This window comes from Panthera pardus, unplaced genomic scaffold, assembly GCF_024362965.1.
Source record: "Panthera pardus isolate Hobbes unplaced genomic scaffold, ASM2436296v1 HiC_scaffold_3, whole genome shotgun sequence".
Taxonomy (NCBI): Eukaryota; Metazoa; Chordata; class Mammalia; order Carnivora; family Felidae; genus Panthera; species Panthera pardus.
The window spans coordinates 42,787,647-42,807,368 of NW_026526876.1; the positions used below are offsets into that span (position 1 = coordinate 42,787,647).

The 19,722-nt window shown below is 38.9% G+C and overlaps 1 protein-coding gene across 5 annotated transcripts in view; it reads left to right on the forward strand.

Annotated features, from left to right (window-relative positions):
* STXBP4 (syntaxin binding protein 4) overlaps positions 1–19,722 on the forward strand; it is a 165,163-nt gene that overhangs the window by 126,823 nt on the left and 18,618 nt on the right. For all 5 annotated transcript variants that reach the window (XR_002071657.2, XM_019415708.2, XM_019415710.2 and 2 more), the window contains one exon: positions 19,371–19,428. Coding sequence is in view for 4 of the 5 variants with exons in the window: in XM_019415708.2 (XP_019271253.2) it covers positions 19,371–19,428 (58 nt within the window). In the remaining variant the exon portion in view is untranslated. The remainder of the gene's footprint in view (positions 1–19,370; positions 19,429–19,722) is intronic.

A 19,722-nucleotide genomic window follows, 5' to 3' on the forward strand; every position in this document is an offset into this window, starting at 1 on the left:
ATCTTAATGTTCTTGCTGAGAAACCTCCCAGCTCCTTAAAAGTAAATGCCTATTTGTTTGCCCAGCTAATTGGGTAGCATGTTGCTTTCACCTGTAAGCATTCCTAACTAAAATGCCACATTTTTTTTCTAAATCTTTCCAGGCAATATTGCCTTTTTTTTTTTTTTTTTTAATCTAAGGATAAGTCTTAGTTCTTGGGGTGTGAGAACACAGCAAACTATTGTTGAACATTTACTGTGCACCAAAGACTCCACTGTATACCAGAAAGTGATACAAAAACCAATAAAACATGGTCCTTGCCCTCAAGGAACTCATGTTTCACATGAGAGAGCAGTAAGTGCTGTGAACCTGGTACAAACCACGCAAGTGCCACAAAGCAGGGGAGGATGAACTCTGCCAAGGAACCTGGGGGAGGATGCACACAGAAAGTGCCATTTAAGCTGGTTCTGGACTGATGAGCAGATGTTTATAAGGCAGAGAAGAAAAGAGTGAGCTAGTGACTCCAGCAAAGTTAGTAGCCTGTACAAAGGCAGACATGAGTGACAGATCGTGGGTTCTGTTGGCAAAAGCAAAAGTTGAGAATCGTTGGAACATTTTTACTCTTTTTTTTTTTTTCGGGTACGACAATATTTATAAATGAAGATAGGTTTTTATTCCCTGCAGCGATTTGTATCATTCATAGAATGCAGTTAATTTAAACTGCATCTAATTTGAGTTTACAAATGTCCTAACAACAGCTGACCAGAAGTTTCTGCCTAGATTGTAAACTTTCATATTTAGGTATGTGTGTTTATGTTTGATTTCTTAAGCACGTGAAAATATTAAAACCAAAATGAGATTGCTTAAAGTAAAAGAAGAAACTTTTAAGAACTTTTGAAGCACTACTTTAACAACAAATGCTTTAGGTTTTTAGCTATAGGTTTTTATCCAATCGTTACAATATATCTTTAAATAAGGATCATTATCTCAAACCGAGGTGTACTTGAAAGTAGGAGACTACATATTTTAAACTAATTTTAAACTAATCAGATTTCACTAATTCTTCCTTTGTTTTATTCAAATGTATGTGACTTTATATTTCTTGTATTTGTTACCCTTCTTTTTATTATTAATTAAAATAGATGCTCAATATTGAAAAGGAAGGTTTGCTCAAACTTCCAACCCCAAAACTTGGGTTGTCCAGAGAGAGGACAAAGTAGTTGGATAATCTCCTGCCAAAGTACTTTTGTTATCAGAATCCCCAAATATAACAGCTTTTCTTTTTGTTCAGTAATTTATTAAGCTAATTCAGTGAAGGGGAAAAGAAATGTTTTGGGGTCCTACCAAAGCTGAATACAACAGTATGAAGTTAAGGGGGGAGTTGGAGGAGCTGGCACCCCACTTACCTGGAATGTTTCTCTACATCAATCAAACCAAGTCAATGTATAGAAATAAAAATCGACTATAATTGCATGTGCTTTCATCCTGAATTATCAGAAATTATAATCATCACCGAGCAAATGAGAGATAACTGTCATATTTCTTATCTCCTTATGATATGGGTGGCTTTTATTAAGTGCTGCCAGATGGAGAGGTGGGACAAAAGAGAGCTGGAGTAAGGAATGAAATATTGTGACCTAACGTAACCATCACAGACCACCTGATTACAACAGCAAGTGGCAATGAACAAAAAAAAAAAGACAGAAGAGATAACAGAATAATGTAAAAAGAGGAATATGACTTGAAATCCTAGTAGATAATGCACTCTTGACTGTACTTACTGCTTCCTAATTTATATATACTAAAATACCTATTATTTGATAATGATTGGTTACTGCTCCAAGCCAAGGCTGTGCTGGGTTGGGTTGACCTAAAGATATGACAAGATGCCAGGCCAGGTCACCATGGACCTATATTATCAAGAATGTTTGGGTAGGATCACCCGGGTGGCTCAGTCATTTGAGCGTCCAACTCTCAGTTTTGGCTCAGGTCATCATCTCACGGTTTCATGGGTTTGAGCCCCACATTGGGCTTCACACTGTATGGGGTTCTCTGTCTCCTTCTCTCTCTGCCCTTCCCTCACTTGCGCTGTCTCTGTCTCTCCCAAAATAAATACATGAAGTTAAAAAAAAAAAAAGAATGGGTAAAAAGGGAGGTGAGGCCCCTATGATGCCACGAGAGGAGATGAAGTAACAGCTTTCTGTGGAGAATCTGAGGGGTGGGGTGGAGGTCCAAATGATAGGGCAGGCTGTGAGGCCAGGAGGTGTGGAGATCAAGGGGGGAGGAGCAGAGGTTCATAATGGATCAGAAAACTGAGTCTGCAAATAGGTGAGTGTGTTTGGGCCTGAACTTCATTTATATGGTGTCTGCTTACATGCCGTCGGGGAAGGCATGACTATTTAAGGCATTTGCAGAATGGACTCATAGACTCTGATTTTTAGTAATAGTTTTATATAAGCATGTAAAAAATAAGGTAAGAAAAAGAATAGGATGAAATTGTTTTAGAAACACTATTTGCCCTGCAGCCTCACAAAAGACTTACTGAACGTTCTGGATTTAGCCCTCAAAACAACTTTATTTTTATGGTACTGGTTGGCAGATTTTATATTTCTGAGTTCAAACTCTTTTAAAGAGTATGAATTTACCTTTGTGTAGTTGAACTGAGGTAATTCTGTCAAATAAGCTGATTTACCAGTGTGCAAATTTGGATCCATTTTTATAGCTGTGTTACTTAGCTCAAGCTCCAATAACAAAATACTGTAGACTGGGTGATTTAAACAACAGAAATTCACTTCTCATAGTTCTGGAGGCTAGGAACTAGCCAAGTAGGTTTCATTCTGAGACCTCTTCTGTTGGCATTTGCATAACCACCATCTGTCTGTGTGCCCACATGACCTCTCCTCTGTGCACACTTGGGGAAGGTAAGGGGGAGGGGTGCTCTCTGGTGTCTCTTATAAGGATAATAATCCTGTTGGATCAGAGCCCTCACCTTCATGACTTCATTTAACTTTAATTACTTCCTTAAGTGCCCCTGTCTACAAATACAAGGACGCTGGGGGCTCAGGTTTCAATATATGAATTTTGTGGGGACGCATTCAGCCCATACCAATAGCAAACACCTACAGGAGGTAACAATTGAGAGCTAATACACTATTTACATTTGAGAGAGAGATCTGAGTGCATTTTACACTCTGCACAGAATTTGTTCTTACAGCGTTATTGCAGAACGGCATTGTGGATGATTGCTAAATCAGAAGTTACATTTCTGTTTTTCCCTGTAATTGACTCTGTGACAAAGCTCTTTAACCTGTTTTGGTGTCAGGCTCCAATTTGTGACATGAGATAGTTGGATAGAGGATTCCTAAGATCTCTTTCTATTCAAAAATTCCATTAGTTCCGCTTCCAGTATGGCTGAGTAGGCTCCTGGCAGACTAACCATCCTGCAGAACCCAATTATACACCCTGTACAAAATACAAAAAACAACCACCTGTGAAGCCCCTGGAGAGTGAATAAAAACAGGCAGATTCCAGAGATTAGTCAAAACTTGCACAAAGAAACCAACATGAGGTAAGTTTCTTGTTTGTTCCACTTTTAGGGTAAAGACAGGACTCAGGGCTGGGATTAGGGTAAGGCAAGCAAGGCAACCTAGGTGCCCCCCTCACCCCCCCATCCCCACCCAGGTCTTGGGTGCTGACTCAGCATTTGTGCAAGCCTAGGAATTAAAGCCTCCTGAAATTTTGCGCCCTGGACACCTCCCTTGCCTCACCTACTCCAAGCCTTAGCAGATCCTATAGGGCAGTAAAATTCTGATAACCTACAGTCTTAATGACCAATGGGACTAGAGGATGAAGTTTGGGGCAACTACTACTGTTGGAAAGTGAAGGGAGAAAGAAAGTGAAGGGAGAAAGCTCAGAGAGGAAACAGCCAGATATAGGGAATTTCAAATTCCATGTATAACCTTGGCCCAAGTCTCTGGCTAAACCCAGACTATACAAGTGCAGGGAAGATTGCAACAGCCCAGCCAAGGGTGAAAAAAAAAAAATTGAACTGAGATTTGATCCACTGCCCAAGAGATAGATGGTATAGCTTGAGTCCAACCAGTCCTCTTCAGAGTAATATAACAGAATTTATAGTTTCCACAAATTAACTTTCATAATTTCCAGAATGTACACTAAAATTACCCAGTGCAAAAACAAACAGGAATTTAAATGTTTGGGTTTTTTTGTTTGTTTGTTTTTCAAAAGAAAAGACAAAGAACAGAGGTCAAATCCCAGAAGACCCAGATGTTGGTACGAGGACTTTAATGTCTGTTATAACTATGTGCAGGAAAATACACTCACAATCAATGCAAAGACTGGCTTTCTAAGCAAAGAAATATAAATCATTTTTTAAAACTATGGAAATTCAAAAATTAAAAATTATATCTTTTCACGGGGCACCTGGGTGGCTCACTTGGTTAAGTGTCCGACCTCGGCTCAGGTCATGATCTCATGGTTCCTGAGTTCGAGGCCTGCATCAGGCTCTGTGCTGACAGCTCAGAGCCTGGAGCCTGCTTCGGATTCTGTGCCTCCCTCTCTCTCTTCGCCCCTCCCCCACTCATTCTCTCTCTCTCTCTCTCTCTCTCTCTCTCTTCCCCCCCCCCCTCAAAAATAAATAAACATTAGGGGTGCCTGGGTGGCTCAGTTGGTTAAGCAGCCGACTTCGGCTCAGGTCATGATCTCAGGGTCCGTGAGTTCGAGCCCCGCGTCGGGCTCTGTGCTGACAGCTCAGAGCCTGGAGCCTGCTTCAGATTCTGTGTCTCCCTCTCTCTGACCCTCCCCCGTTCATGCTCTGTCTCTCTCTGTCTCAAAAATAAATAAACGTTAAAAAAAAAATTTAAAAAAAAAAATAAATAAATAAATAAATAAACATTAAAAAAATTTTTTAAAAACTGAAACAGTCGGGTTACCTGGATGGCTCAGTCAGTTAAGTGGCCAACTTCGGCTCAGGTCATGATCTCACAGTTCGTGGGTTTAAGCCCTACATCAGGCTCTGTGCTGACAGCTCAGAGCCTAGAGCCTGCTTCAGATTCTGTGTCTCCCTCTCTCTCTGCCCCTTCCCCACTCATGCTTGAACTCTCTCAAAAATGAGTAAATGTTAAAAAAATTTATTTTTGTTAACTGAAACAGAATTAGCCTCTGGGAGTATGGTGGTAGGGATTCACTGGAAAGGGTCCTTTCTGGGGTGATGGTAATGTTCTATATCTTGAAAGCGTTTGAGGTTACACAGCTGTTGGCATTAGTCAAAATTCAGTAAATGTGCACTTAAGATTTGTGCATTCCATTGTATGTAAGTTTTCCATCAAATGAAAAAATTCTTGATAGACTTCCCAAATGAAAAATTCCTAAATCAGAGACCTGCCTATAGCTGGACAAAGAGACTCTGGTACATGACTATGGTCTTTAAAATTCATTCAAAAGTGGTTACTGAGTGACTGTATTCCATATTAATGAGCATTCCAGGTAGAAAGAAGAGTTATCTGGAAAAGCATAGAGGGAAAGATAGACATAATGTTCCAAGAAATAGCTCTGAGCCTAGACAGTAGATCAGATTGATAGGACGTGAAGATGGAAACAAAGATTGGAGCCATATTTTTAAAGTGTCTTTTTTTTAATGGGGTTGTTCATGCTACTGCTTTGAGATTCCCTCTGCTCCTTTAAACTAAGGGGTGTAATTTATATACAATAAAATGTAAGTGTATAAGTCATTGTGTTCTGACAATGTATATAGTTACATAACACCCCCGTGACTCCAGGACTTTCTCATGTGCTCCTGTGTAATCAGTCTCCTCCATTACTTCCCAGGAAGCCCCTCATCTGCTTTTTGTCACTATAATTTTACCTTTTATAAAATTTCATATTAGACTATAAGCATGTAGCATCTTCTACTTAGTATAGTGCTTTTGAGATTAATCCATGGTGTTGTTTGTGTCAGTTATCAGTATTGCTGAGTGATATTCCATGGGACTGATAATCTACAACTTACTTATCTCATCACTTAATTGATGGACATCTGAATTGGGGCTACTATGAAAACTCATATGAACATTCAAGTATGTGTCCTTTCATGGATATGTGTTTTGAAAGGGTCTTGAATGCTATACTATGGGTTGGAAAAAAAAAATTTTTTAATGGTAATTATGCTGTGAGAACTTACCTTCTTTGCAGAGGAGAAAAGGCAAAGTTCAAACCACTTTTATTTGAGTTTGTAACTCAGCTTCATAAGTTCATTCATAATGAGTTTATCTGACTGCAAGGAAGTTATTATTTGAAAATTCCCCTGCTCTACAAAGGTGTTTTTACTGCTTTTCTTTAAATCTGTTTTTTAAAAAATATGTTTAATAAAAAGTCAAATCTTGGAGGCAAATATCTAAAAGTTTTGTTTTTACAATTTATTCAAATTTTACCTGAGATCCTTAACAGATTTCCAGGTAAACTTCTTTTTTTTTAATTTAAAGACGAGGATGTTAACAGCAAAATGCTACATACTTAAGAATTAGTGATGCTTAGAGGTACATTATTTATCCTCAGGGTGGGAAACATCAATGGCCTTGATTTAATTTCATCTGATCTATGACAGTGTTTGCAAAATTGCCTATCTGATGGTCCTCCACTACCCCATTGTCAAAACCTACAAATAACAGTTGTGCAAATATTTGTGATAAAGTTCCCCTGATGAGTACAAAGACCTTAGAACAACAGTAGAATTTCAAATATGTGCGGGATTCACTGAACCATCAGCCTTCATTGGAGGCAAATTTCTATAGTGAGTCAACAAGTACTTCTTAAGTGCCCAGTGTATGTGTGTGTGAGGCACTGCTCTGAATCTGGTCGCCATTCTCCCAAGCCTTGGATAGTAAGCACTCAGTAAATGTGAGTAGAAAAAATGTTGAGCTTAAGTTTCTGACAGATCCAGGGTCTAGGCATTTAAGGAGCCAGCAACACTGCTGAGACTGTTGGGAGGTTACCATGCTGGACAAGTGGTGAGGGAGATTTTGACTGGCCGGACCAGCTTGGGTGAGATTCCAAATCAAGTTGAGAGATGGGATCTGGAGATTCGAGAACACCATGTCCAAACCCATTTACCTGCCAAACTTAACTGTGCTTAAATGTAACCTGTCCTAATCCCTTTTATCTATCTCTTACACTTTTCAAAAATATGGTCTATAATTACATACACTTATAAAGGTTTCATAGCCAATTTTGTTAGGAGCAGTAAGCATTTTTTTTGTTTTTCATCTCTTCATCATCTTTTCCTACCCTCTGGTCTCTCTCTTGCTTCTTCTCTTTTTCTTCCCCTTTCTTTTCTTCTAATTCTTGCTTTCCCTGACTACAGAATAAAAGACAAAACTATTTTTTTTAGTTTTCTAAACTTATTGGGAAGAAAAGTTTATAATCCCATGACTAATTTAAATTATAGATTATTGATATTTTATACATCTCCTTTGAAAATGAAACTGAAATTAGTTGTGAAGTTTTTTTAAATTTATTGCCTTTGATATGTTTTTATCAGTGACATTTCCCTTCCTGGGGACAAAAGAGTGTCACACCTCTGATTTAGACATTATATGAAATAAATAATATGAGCGTTGTGATAGACAGAATTCTAAGATGTTCCCCCAAATTCCTGGCCACTGGTATATACACACTTTCTACCAGTTATTCAACCAAATACTAATCTAGGTGCTGCCATGAAGAGATTTTGCATATATAATTAGTTGACCTTAAAACAGATTATTCAGGGAGACCTAATCACACAAGCCCTTTAAATCTGAGTCTAGAGGGGCGCCTGGGTGGCTCAGTCGGTTGAACATCTGACTTCAGCTCAGGTCATGATTTCGCGGTCTGTGAGTTTGAGCCCCGAGTCGGGCTCTGTGCTGACAGCTCAGAACCTGGAGCCTGCTTCGGATTCTGTGTCTCCCTCTCTCTCTGCCCCTCCCCCACTCATGCGCGCGCTCTCTCTCTCTCTCAAAAATAAACATTAAAAAAAAATTTTTTTTTAATAAAAAAATCTGAGTCTAGAAATCAAATAGAAGTCAGATTGAAAGCATGAAAAAGATGCTGCTTGCTGTTGCTAGCTTGAAGATGGAGGGAGTCACATGGCAAGGAATGCCATCTACATCTGAGCTCTCTGAGAATGATCCCCAAGTGACATCCCACAAGAAAATGGGGACCTGAGTCCTACAGCTGCAAGGAACTGAATTTTGCCAACAACAAAAATGAATTTGGAAGCAAATTTTCCCCCAGAATCTCACGATGAAAACAATATCAGCTAACACCCTGATTTCAGGTTTTTGGTTTTTTTTATGTTTATTCATTTTTGAGAGAGAGAGACAGAGATAGAGTGCACGCAGGGGAGAGGCAGAGGGAAAGGAAGACAAAAAATCCGAAGCAGGCTCCAGGCTCTGAGCTGTCAGCATAGAGCCCAAGGCGGGACTCAAACCCACGAACCATGAGATCATGACCTGAGCTAAAGTTGGACACTTAACTGAGCCACCCAGGCATCCCACCCAGATTTCAGTTTTAATGCCCTGAGCAGAGAACCCAGTCATGCCGTGCCAGACTTCCAACCTGAAGGACTGTCAGCTAATAACTGGATGTTGCCTTAGGCTGCTAAGTTTATAAGAAAACTTAAACAACCATGAACAGTAAGTATGTTTTCTCAAAAGCTCACTTCCAAAATACATAATTTCTAGAATTCCAGTATTCTCATATGGGATACTTTTATACATATGTTGTGGTAGTAAGATGCTGAAGACATTCCATTGTACTCATTAAATCACTTTAAGAAGTATACTTATTTCTTTGTCAGTTTGCATCTAGCATTTTGACGTAAACTGCTGTTCCTGTTTTCTTAGATAAAGTCTGTTTGCCTTTTACTCTCAGGCAACCTGTTAGTTGCAGGCAAATAGTGGTATCTATTTTGGACGACCCAACATTCTGTTGTTATTCTTAACTAGTGACTATCAAGCTTACTTGACAGCAGCTTTACCCCTCTATTCACGAAACCAGTTTTCCTGAATGGAGTAGAAAAAAGAAGGTGCAGTTCATTTTTTTCCCCTTCTAGTAGGTCCCTTAATTCATGTTCAGCAGCCACTAACCTCTTAATCTGTTGACTACTCTAATAACAGCCTTGCTTTAAAGAAATCCTGTTTACCTTCATACACTAAAAGGAATTAGGAAACTCCCCTCCCCAGACCCCACATCATCTGTTTAGACTGATAATGCAGAGAAAGACCTCACAGTATAGTGAGGATAGCCTCAGAAAGTTTTACACTAAGTTATATTGGTGCCTGTAATGAAGTCCATTGTATGTCATTGATTTTAAGCAATACAAACCTAAATCAGACCATTCCCCCCAATATTGTATAAATGCCCAGAGATATTTGCCAGTAGAATCCTGTGTTCTTATCTTGAGTCTCAGTCATGAGATGAGAGATAGCAGTGTAAGAACGAACTTTTAAGCTGGCTTCTTAAAATATCTGGACCCCATGGTTTTAACTGGAGGTAAAAGACTTCCAAATGTAAAAATATACTGAGTTTTGTATCTGTTGAGAAGAGATATGTGGAGAATGAATGTTCTCTTTTTCCATCCTATTAAATGGATGTTAGGGTAGTATTTATTTGCCCAGAAATGGAGACAACAAGATAAAGAGGACTGGGAACCACTAACTAACCTCTGGGAATACTTTTACCATGATGATATTACGGCCTTTTAACTTGCTTAGTGAGTGACTTCTATCTAGAAATAGCTTATGTCTAATAATGTTAGCATTTCTTTTTTTTAAATTTTTTAAAATTTTATTTAAATCCAAACTAGTGAGGGGCACCTGGGTGGCTCAGTTGGTTGAGAGTCTGACTTCTGCTCAGGCCCATGAGTTTGAGCCCCGCGTCGGGCTGTGTGCTGACAGCTCAGAGCCTGGAGCCTGTTTCAGATTCTGTGTCTCCCTCTCTCTCTGACCCTCCCCTGTTCATGCTCTGTCTCTCTCTGTCTCAAAAATAAATACAAACGTTAAAAAAAAATTAAATCCAAACTAGTGAAGATATAGTATAGTATTGGTTTTAGGAGTAGAGCCCAGTGATTCATTACTTACTTACAACACCCAGTGCTCATCCCAACAAGTGCCCTCCTCAATGCCCATCTCCCACCAACACCCCTCCAGCAACCCTGAGTTTGTTCTCTGTATTTAAGAGTCTCTTATAGTTTGCCTCCCTCTTTGTTTTTATCTTATTTTTCCTTCCCTTCCCCTATGTTCCATCTGTTTTGTTTTTTAAATTCCACACATGAGTAAAATCATATAATATTTATCTTTCTCTGACTTATTTTGCTTAGCATAATATACTCTAGTTCCATCCACATTGTTGCAAATGGCAAGATTTCATTCTTTTTGATCACAGAGTAATATTCTAGTTTGTGTGTGTGTGTGTGTGTGTGTGTGTGTGTGTGTGTGTGTGTTCGCGCGTGTGTGTGTATACATATGTTGTATGTATATATACAGATACCACATTTTCTTTATCCATTCATCAGTTGATAGACATTTGGGCTCTTTCCATAATTTGGCTATTGTTGATGGTGCTGCTACAAACATTGGGGTGCATGTGCCCCTTCAAATCAGCATTTTTGTATCCTTTGGATAAATACCTAATCGTGCAATTGCTGGGTCATAGGGTAGCTCTATTTTTAACTTTTTTAAGGAACCTCCATACCGTTCTCCAGAGTGGCTATACCAGTTTGCATTCCCATAATTATGTTAGCATTTCAACTTCTGAATTTGAGACATGCAAATATAGAAAGCTATAAAATCTTTCTACCTTAGACATGTCATTTGCTTTTATTTTTATTTTTATTCTTTGCTTGTTTAAATGACATATGTAACCGTGTGGTAAAAACTCAAGCCATGGGTCCAAAATTATGTCTGTTTACAGTGTTTATGCAACTCTAATTTCAATGAGTGTTTAAAGCGCATAGTTCAAGAAATTAATATAGTTTTTTAAAAAAATTGTTTCCTTAGAAATTACTTTTAAATTTAAAATATTGCATTATTTGGTTATTTTTAGATTACAATCATCTCTCAGTATAACAGATTCCTTTTTCATAGTAAAATTAGCTAGTAATTCTTTTAAAATCGGCACTGTGATTCAGACCTACAAATTAACTTGTACAATCGTAAATCTAACATAAAATGTCTCTAAAATAGACTGCTTTGTGTTCAAGCCTAAAAATTATTTCAGTTCCTTTCAAAAGAGCATTTCTATGGGTAATAATGCAGAAATTGAGATATGGGAGTTTTGTTTTCTCTTTTTGTTATTGTTGTTCTTCAAAAAGTTAGGCAAAGATATTATTTGACCATTTTGAAATATTGATCATTGGCAAGGGCAATGAACCCAGGCATTAGGGAAATGGAAGCTGTGCAGCAATGGTGAAAAGCACAGGCTGTAGCACCAGATTACTTGGGTTCAAATTGTGACTACACCATTTATTAGCAGCGTGACAATGGGTGCGCTACTTAAACCTCTGTACCCCTCAGCTTCCTCTTGTAAAATAAGGTTAATAAAGCACCTATCGCACAGGGTTGTGATGAGGATACAGTGAATTAAGTTTCTGAGATATTAGGAAGAATGTCAGGCACATAGAAAACTCTGTGTAAACATTTGATTAATACATAGTTTACTGTTAGGGCAGTGATTCTCCACATCATTAGACTAGGCTGATAGCAGTTTCACGTAATCACCTAATGGACAAAATGGTATTTCTATCCTTTGATTTTTGGAACTTTCTGTCTTTTAGGACTAAGGGGTTAAGAGATGGGTTCCACAGTGGTTATATTGGAGCTGGCTAGAACTGGCTTGCAAGAATTTTGTGTGCTGACTATCAAACAGTCATTATTAAAAATAAAACTGTTTAAACTGTAAAGTAAGTTACATTAAAAGAAAAGGTAATAAATACTCGAAACTCACCCCTTTCTAGTTATTTTCCTACTGTGTACTATCGTCTTTGTTCTTGAGGTTATTTGTGTATGTTATGTCTGGGAACATAACAACCCTGTAGGCAGTGACATTACATTAGTAGCTTGAAATCCATTGTAGGAGTATTTTATAGTAGAGAAATCAGCAACTGCTATAAATGAGGGCTCCCCCACCCCCCAAGAGCTGGGTGTTAAACATTTACCATCACACCACTCAATGCATGTTATCATGAGTGAAATAGAGATGATATAATTTCCTGTATGAAGAAGAGGATTGTAGAAACTATACCTACACCTTAATGGAGGTTTCCCCTGTAGTTAATTTAAACACTTATTTTTTATATTAAGCATCTGTTACTCTATATCTCCGGATCCATAAGCTCTGAAGAAGGGGCTTTTATTTTCATTACTATGCCTAATAATGGTCTTCTTTTTGTATATCATTGTACAGTTATATTATCTAATAGGAGTCTCATGATAACCCCTAGGCAAGACAACTACTATTATCACTACTATATACTGCAGATGAGAAAGTTGAGACTCCCCATGATTATTATTTTTCCATGGTTATTCAACTTGTCATTGAAGAACATTACATACAGATTCGAATTTTCTGACTACAAGTGAAAATTCCACTATGTGATGAATTTCGTATTCTTTAGGGAAACCTAATTATGAGTTGGAGATCTCTCTTTCTCCTTCTGTTTTCCCTTCCCTTCCCCATACTCCCCCCCACCCCCGTCTCTTCCTCTCAATATATGAGATCCTAGAAGTAAATTGTATCTGAGCTTTTATAACAATTACATAGCAAGTGTTTTTCAAGTAAATGTGGCTCTGTTTGAGCTCTGTCTGAGATTGATGGTATTGTCTTTATTTTATTCTCAGATGCTCATTCTCCAGTTTTCTCCCCACCCAACTGCCAGTGTCTATGTGTGGTGGCCACCACCTTTACTTTTCAGTTCTTTTGTCCACTGCCCTTTTTTCCCATTTTACTGCAGTCCTCCACTTTCCCCAAGAACCTTGGCATCAGCAGATAGTGGTTCAAACTCCCTGTTCTCCCACTCAAACCTCCCACCTTTCCAGCTCATTATGTGCTCTGTTGTCCTCAATGAGACCTCCTGTCTGTCTTCTCTATCCTTCAGCCTCCACAGTAGTTTTCACTTGTCTTCTCATTCAGTTTATAGTCCGGGACCCATATTCCAATCATTCTTACAAATCCCTTCAATTCACATGGCCGTCTGTCCTTCTGTCCCACTATTTCACAAGACTCTGGGCCTCCACAAGCTCACTCACCCACCTTCTGCATAATATACGTAAGTAATGAGCATTGCCACAGGTTATACAACCTTAATTCACTAGATTCCATTAGATCTTTTAGTGTATAATCATAATTATTTTAAAGTCCAATATTTTATTTATCCCTGGATCTGGTGCTGTTGGTAGTTTTATCTTTTGTCAATGGATCTATATTTTTTCTCTTGTTTTTTCCTAAGTGTCTCACAATTTTGATTCAGTGTCAGACATTGAATGTACAAAACCATAAACACTGGGATGAATATTATTTAAGCCCAGAAGTGAGCCTGTCTCATCTCTGTCAGGCCATTAGTGTGGTGGGGGCCGGGGCTTGGGGAAGGATTCGGTCTCATTAGTAGGCAAGCTGGGTTTGCATTTTGTTTCTGGAGTTAAACTGAGTTTAGAGTTCTCCAGTGGTTGTCTGCCACTCTCTTGTGCTTATGTAAAGTACAGGATGTGGGAGGGTTTTTCTCAGTGTTCCTGCTCCATCCTCAGCTGACAGGAAGTAGGCTCTTTGTGCATCACAGTGGATGTTTAATGGCTGCTCCCTTGTCCTCCCCCATAAGTAGATGGCTGTTGCTTTTTGCTCAGTGCAAGGTTAGAGGTGAATGTGGGGGAGTGAGGGTGAGGGAGAGGCTCTTGGTTTTCCTACTCCAGTCTCTGGCTTAGCAGGAACTGTGCCCAAGTAGGGACGTCGTCAGCCTTCCTATCCCTCCCCAGCAGTAAACAACACTACCTCCTACTCAGTGCTCAAGTAGGCTTCCTGCCCCTCTCCTTGTGGAAGTCAGACTCCACTTTGTATCAGTGTAGGATTCTGGATTTGAAAGGTTTCCTGCCCTCATCCCTCCAGTGACTTAGTGTTACTGCAGGATGAAGACATCAGGTTTTCTATAGCATCCTGCCCCAGGCCCCCACCAGGACAAACCAAGTTTTCCTGGAATCTGGGCAGGGACTGGGGTCTGACAACTTCTTACCCCTCCCTCAAGAACAGATGACTTTTGCTTCGTGTCATTCAGTGTCCTATCCAAGGTGGGGAGTATCTCTTGCCTTTTCCCCAGCAGCAGCCAACTATTCCCTCATATCAGAGAGGGTCCAGGGCTCCACAGGTTTTATGCTTGTCCCCTATAGCAGCTGATGACTGTCTTATACTCATGCGAGGAGCAGAACATGGATGGAACACCTGCTCCACCCTCAAAACTTTGTAGGTCCTACATGAGCCTGCACCACTCAGGGGCTCTCTCAGGTCTCCTGTCCACCCCCAGTCTTTCTCGTGAGCAAGGAGCTGTTTAGGGAGAGCAGATTCTCCTTGTGTAGGGGGCTCCCAGGAATATTACAAACTATCATGCTAGCCCATAATGAGACCTCACAAATTTGTTATAATTTTAGATGTTTTCCTCTTGCCCACTCTGATGGCAACATTTCTTGCTGTGCTGTGCCAAGAGGGAAAAGTTCGTGTGTCCCATCTTTTCTCAGAGGGGCTCATACCCCTTTGGAATTCAGTTCACTTCAGGGTCAGCTCAGGTGAGGAATTCAGTCTCTAAGGGACTCAGAAAAAATTATTATATTTTTTAGTTTGTGCAGCTTTTCCCCACATATGGTGGGAGCAACATTCTTTGCAGTTTTCCTCATCTTAATGAGAAGCAGATCTCCTGCTTCTTTTTTAAGAAACATTCAAACAATTTTAACATGCCCTGCAAAACCCGGCACAGTCCTATTTGCTTATCTGTCCAGCCAAATCTTGTCTCACTCTCCCCTCCTTCATTCACTACACTCCAGCAACAAGGATCTCTCAGTTCCTCAGAGGTGCCAGGTTTTTCCCATTCCCCAGAGCCTTTGCACATGCCGTTTGCTCAGCCTAGAGTATTCTTCTCCATGTCCATACCTCCTGAACTCCAGCTCCTCCAGAGATCCTTCCTTTATCCCACACCCCCTACCCAAATTGGTACATAAATTACATCCTCATTCTTTTTTACAGCTGGACAATATCCCATTATCTGGCTGTATGGTCTTTAGTCAGTCCCCACTGGTGGTTAGATTATTTCCAGTCCTTTTTTTTTTTTTAAACAATTAATAATCTTGTACATAAAACATATCTGTAGGCTAAATTCCTGGAAGAATTGCTAGATTAAATGGTACATGGAGATTCAGGATAGTGCTTAAGAGTCTGGGCTCTACCACCTGCCAGCTGTGTCACTTGGGCAAATGATTTCACCTTTCTGTGCCTCAGTTTCCTCATTTGCAAAATGGGTATGATAGCAGCCCCTCTCTTAAAATTGCAGTGAGGCTAAGAGAGTTGGTACATGTGAAGTGCTTGTAGCAATGTCTAGCACATAACCACTCAATAAATGTCCACTGTTATTATTTTAGCATTTACGATTTTGTATAGATATTGACAGGTTTCCATAAATACATTATCAATTTATACTACCATCAGTACGCGAATGACTGTCTCTTCACATTCCCAACACGGTGTCTTGTTTAAACAACTTTTTAAATGTTTGCTAACATGATGTACATGGCATCTCATAAAAGTTTAATTTATATTTGTCTCATTAAGAGTGAAGTTAAGCATATTTTCATGTGTTTAAGTGCATTTGTGTTTCCTGTGTCCTGAATGTTTCACATGTTCCACAGACTTCTATTTGTCATTGACCTTGTTCCTAGTGATTTGTAGTTCTTTGTGTGTTAGTAACTGTAAGTTACTTTTCCACAGTATTCAACACTTTTCTCCCATTGTACTTCTTTCCGTTTTGAATGAGGTCTTCATTGTGCTTATTTCTTAAAGCTCCGTAAGCTCAAGGTCAATGTTTATTTGTTCATCATCACATACTGAACACAAAGTAAAATACTGAACATATAATAAATGATTGATAAATATTTGATGAATGGGCCCAATGTAACGAAGAGAATCTCATTACCTAAATAGACTGGAAAATTGGAAGGAAACTAGTTTGTATGAAAACACCATGAGTTTAGTTTTAGATATGTTGAGTCTTAGGCAACAGCTAAATATGTACAATACTCTTACTTTGGCAAGATACTCATGAAGATTTTGGAGTCATCCCCACGAAGTGGTTGATTGGGAACAGATGATCTCTGATGGAAAGAATGTTATGTAAGGGTGCATAGACGAATACTTCCAATCAGAAATAATTCCAAGTCATTATGGTTGTCATAAAAGTTTTAAGACAGATATCAAATGAAAAATAGAAACATTATATATTTACAAGTATAAAGCAAATGGGGAAATGGAGAAAAAAATTTAATGCCTTGGAATAATAATTATTATTAAAAAGTATTTAGATCATGTTGTGATTTTGCCCAAATCACTTATTATGAAGAAATGAAATCTTTTACTAATGGAAAACTGAGGCCATCATAAGTATACAAGCTTCTGGAAAGCAAAAGTGCTCTTTTTATATAAAGTAAGCTATTTGGTTTATCAATATTGTGCTTTTCAGTTTATAATTAGACAGCAATTGTGTTTTCTGCTACTGAATGATCACTGAGAGATTGCTACTATCCATTTAAGTCTCCAGTTCTGTTTTTCAGATTATAGGAGCTGCATGAAAAAGAAGAAACCATTCACTCTTCTAAAAAGAAATGCTTATTTTTTTCAGAACAGAGAATTTATCCTAAAATAAACTATACATATTATTTAACCCATAAGAATATCTTTATGGCTGTAGTCATTCAATAACCACATTGACTAAAATGAATATGGACTAGTACTTTTAATGAATCTGTTATGAGGTTATATTCCTTGTTTAATAATTGGAAGAAAATAATCAGGGCAGGAATCCTATTCTGATAGGGAATGTGTGGTACTCCAATGTCAATCTCGATTTTTAAATGATGCTATGGGTTAAAAGATACTAAAGTGTACATTTTGTCTCCTTTTCATAAAAGAAAAAATCTGTGCCTTAAAATCTGCAGGTACAGATATGAGCGTTGGACAAACAAATCATTTGGACAAAAACCTTAGTCATATTAGAATGACTTTCTACTTAACTTTTTAGCTGCCTTTGCCTTACTGACCAGATATCCTTGTATTTCTGAGCATTTTATTGAAGCTCTTATGTACAGTCATGACATTCTTCCCTGCAGGTCAGGTGGTTGTTAGTGATCAGTAAAGTGATCTGTAGCAAAAATGCAGGAAGTTTGAAAAAAGAAAATAAATCTACTTGAACCCGTGCAGCAGCAGTTGTTATGGCCTGTCTGGCTGGGCACGTGCTACTGGCAGAGATGGACACAGTGTCACTTCAGGGACTTGTAAGAAGCTAGTCATTTGCTTATGCTGAGTTCCCAGAAATGCTTATTTTCTACTTAAAATAGGAATATTTATTCACTAAGAGAGAAAAGAAACTCCTAGGTGGCCTGAGTTAATCTACAAAGGAAACAGTTGCAGAATTTTTTAGCCAAGGTCTCATTTTACATAACTTGTGTTAATGGCCTGGAAATAGATGTAATTTAATAAAGCTTGTTTTGTTTTCCTTAGTTATAAAAACAACATCCCCAGAACTATTCTCAAAGAATATTCTTTGGGCGCTTGGGTAGCTCAGTCGGTTGGGTGTCTGACTCTTGGTTTCCGCTTAGGTCATGATCTCACGGTTCATCGGAATCAAGCCCCATGTCAGGTTCTGTGCTGACAGCTCAGAGCCTGCTTGGGATTCTCTCTCTCTCCCTCTCTCCCTGCTCCTCCCCTGCTCGTGCGCATGTGTTTTTTCTCTCTCTTTCTCTCTGTCAAAATAAATAAACAAATAGAATATTCTTGAAGAAATAGAGTAAGGTGGGGGCACCTGGGTGGCTCAATCGATTAAGTGTCAAACTTCAGCTCAGGTCATAATCTCACAGTTTGTGAGTTTGAGCCCCACGTCAGGCTCTGTGCTGACAGCTCAGAGCCTAGAGCCTGCTTCAGATTCTATGTCTCCCTCTCTCTCTCTGCCCCTTCCCTGCTCACACTGTCTCTCTCTCTCTCAAAAATAAAATAAAAACATTTTAAAAATTATTTTAAAAAAAGAAATAGAATAAGGTTTTATTTCATTTAAATAATTATTTGTTGTGCCTTTTTCCTCTCCTTATGATGAGACTTGGGGGGGGGGGGGGGGTGAAACCTAATGGTTTGTTGTGATAGCTCAGTTACTTTCCAAAGAAGTAGGCTCCCTGAGCCATGGAGTCTGTTCTTTAGTGCATTTGTGCATATTATACCCAGCAGTGGATCCATGACAAGCCAGGATCAAAGGACTGACCCAAAAGGTCAGTTAAAATCCTGAGCGGTATGCAGGGATGGATGCAGCAGAGGGATAAAACCATGTTGTTCTAGAGGGGTACCAGCCATAGCTGGAATATAAGAGAATGTGGCTACCTCAACATGGGCCTGTTGTCTTGATATGATGAGGACACAAATGTGCTCGTTTATAGAAATACGGCCATATAATTTCTCGCTTACTTCAATCTGCATTTCTTTATAGCTCACTAACTCAATCCCATTACAGAAATGAAAGCTACGTTTAGCAAATTGTTTGGCCGTTTATGTTTAATGCACAAAATCTTAATTAACAAAATAAAATGCTGCAATCCATTGTAAATCACTTTGCTAAACTTTCAGCCTTCACGAGGAATTTGGTCTTGTCCAGAAGCTGCTTTCAAGCCCCTGCTGATCTGGCACTCATGCACCAATTCCCTGTGGAGCTGAAAGAATGTAAAGGGAGCCAATTAAGGAAACTTTGAGCCAAAATAGACAAGCAGGGGCCATCTTGTCCATCCTTCTGCCTTCAGGCAAAAACCATCCCCTGCACCAAAAATTTGTGCTTGAATCCTGCTGACAAAAATGCTCACCCCGTGTAAATGACAAGTCATAATCCAGTTAATGCAACTAAAGCAGATTGTTAACTGTTCGAGACTTATTTATTGTGTTCTAAAGATGCTGAGTAGGAAAGCTCATCTGAATTGTTTTAATTCCTCCCTTCTAGAAAATTATTTTGTATGAGAAATGTACTCAAATAATTGTAAAGATGTGGGAAGTTTGCATCCAGGAAATAAAGTTATCTTTATCATCTTATTAAATGTATTTTTGGTTTCCTTTCACTGTAGGTCTACCTTATGGGTGGGAGGAAGCTTACACAGCAGATGGAATCAAGTACTTCATCAAGTAAGTACAAGCATCTCAACCAAGTAAGCAATTTTCTTCACATCTGGAGAGAACCTGGAAGTTGCAGAATAATCAGCAAAACCAAGAAACCCTCTTGGAGGTTACAAAAATTAGTAACAAGAAATGAAGCCTCACCATTTTCATTTCATGTGATTTAAATGCTAATATCAGATATCGTTTTGGGGGGGGAAAACCCTAGTAATTATTTCAAGGGAAACAGCAAAAAGTTGGAACAGGATCATAATTTGAACTTAAATGTTGGCTGCCCGAATTCACTTCTGGCTAAAAGTATTA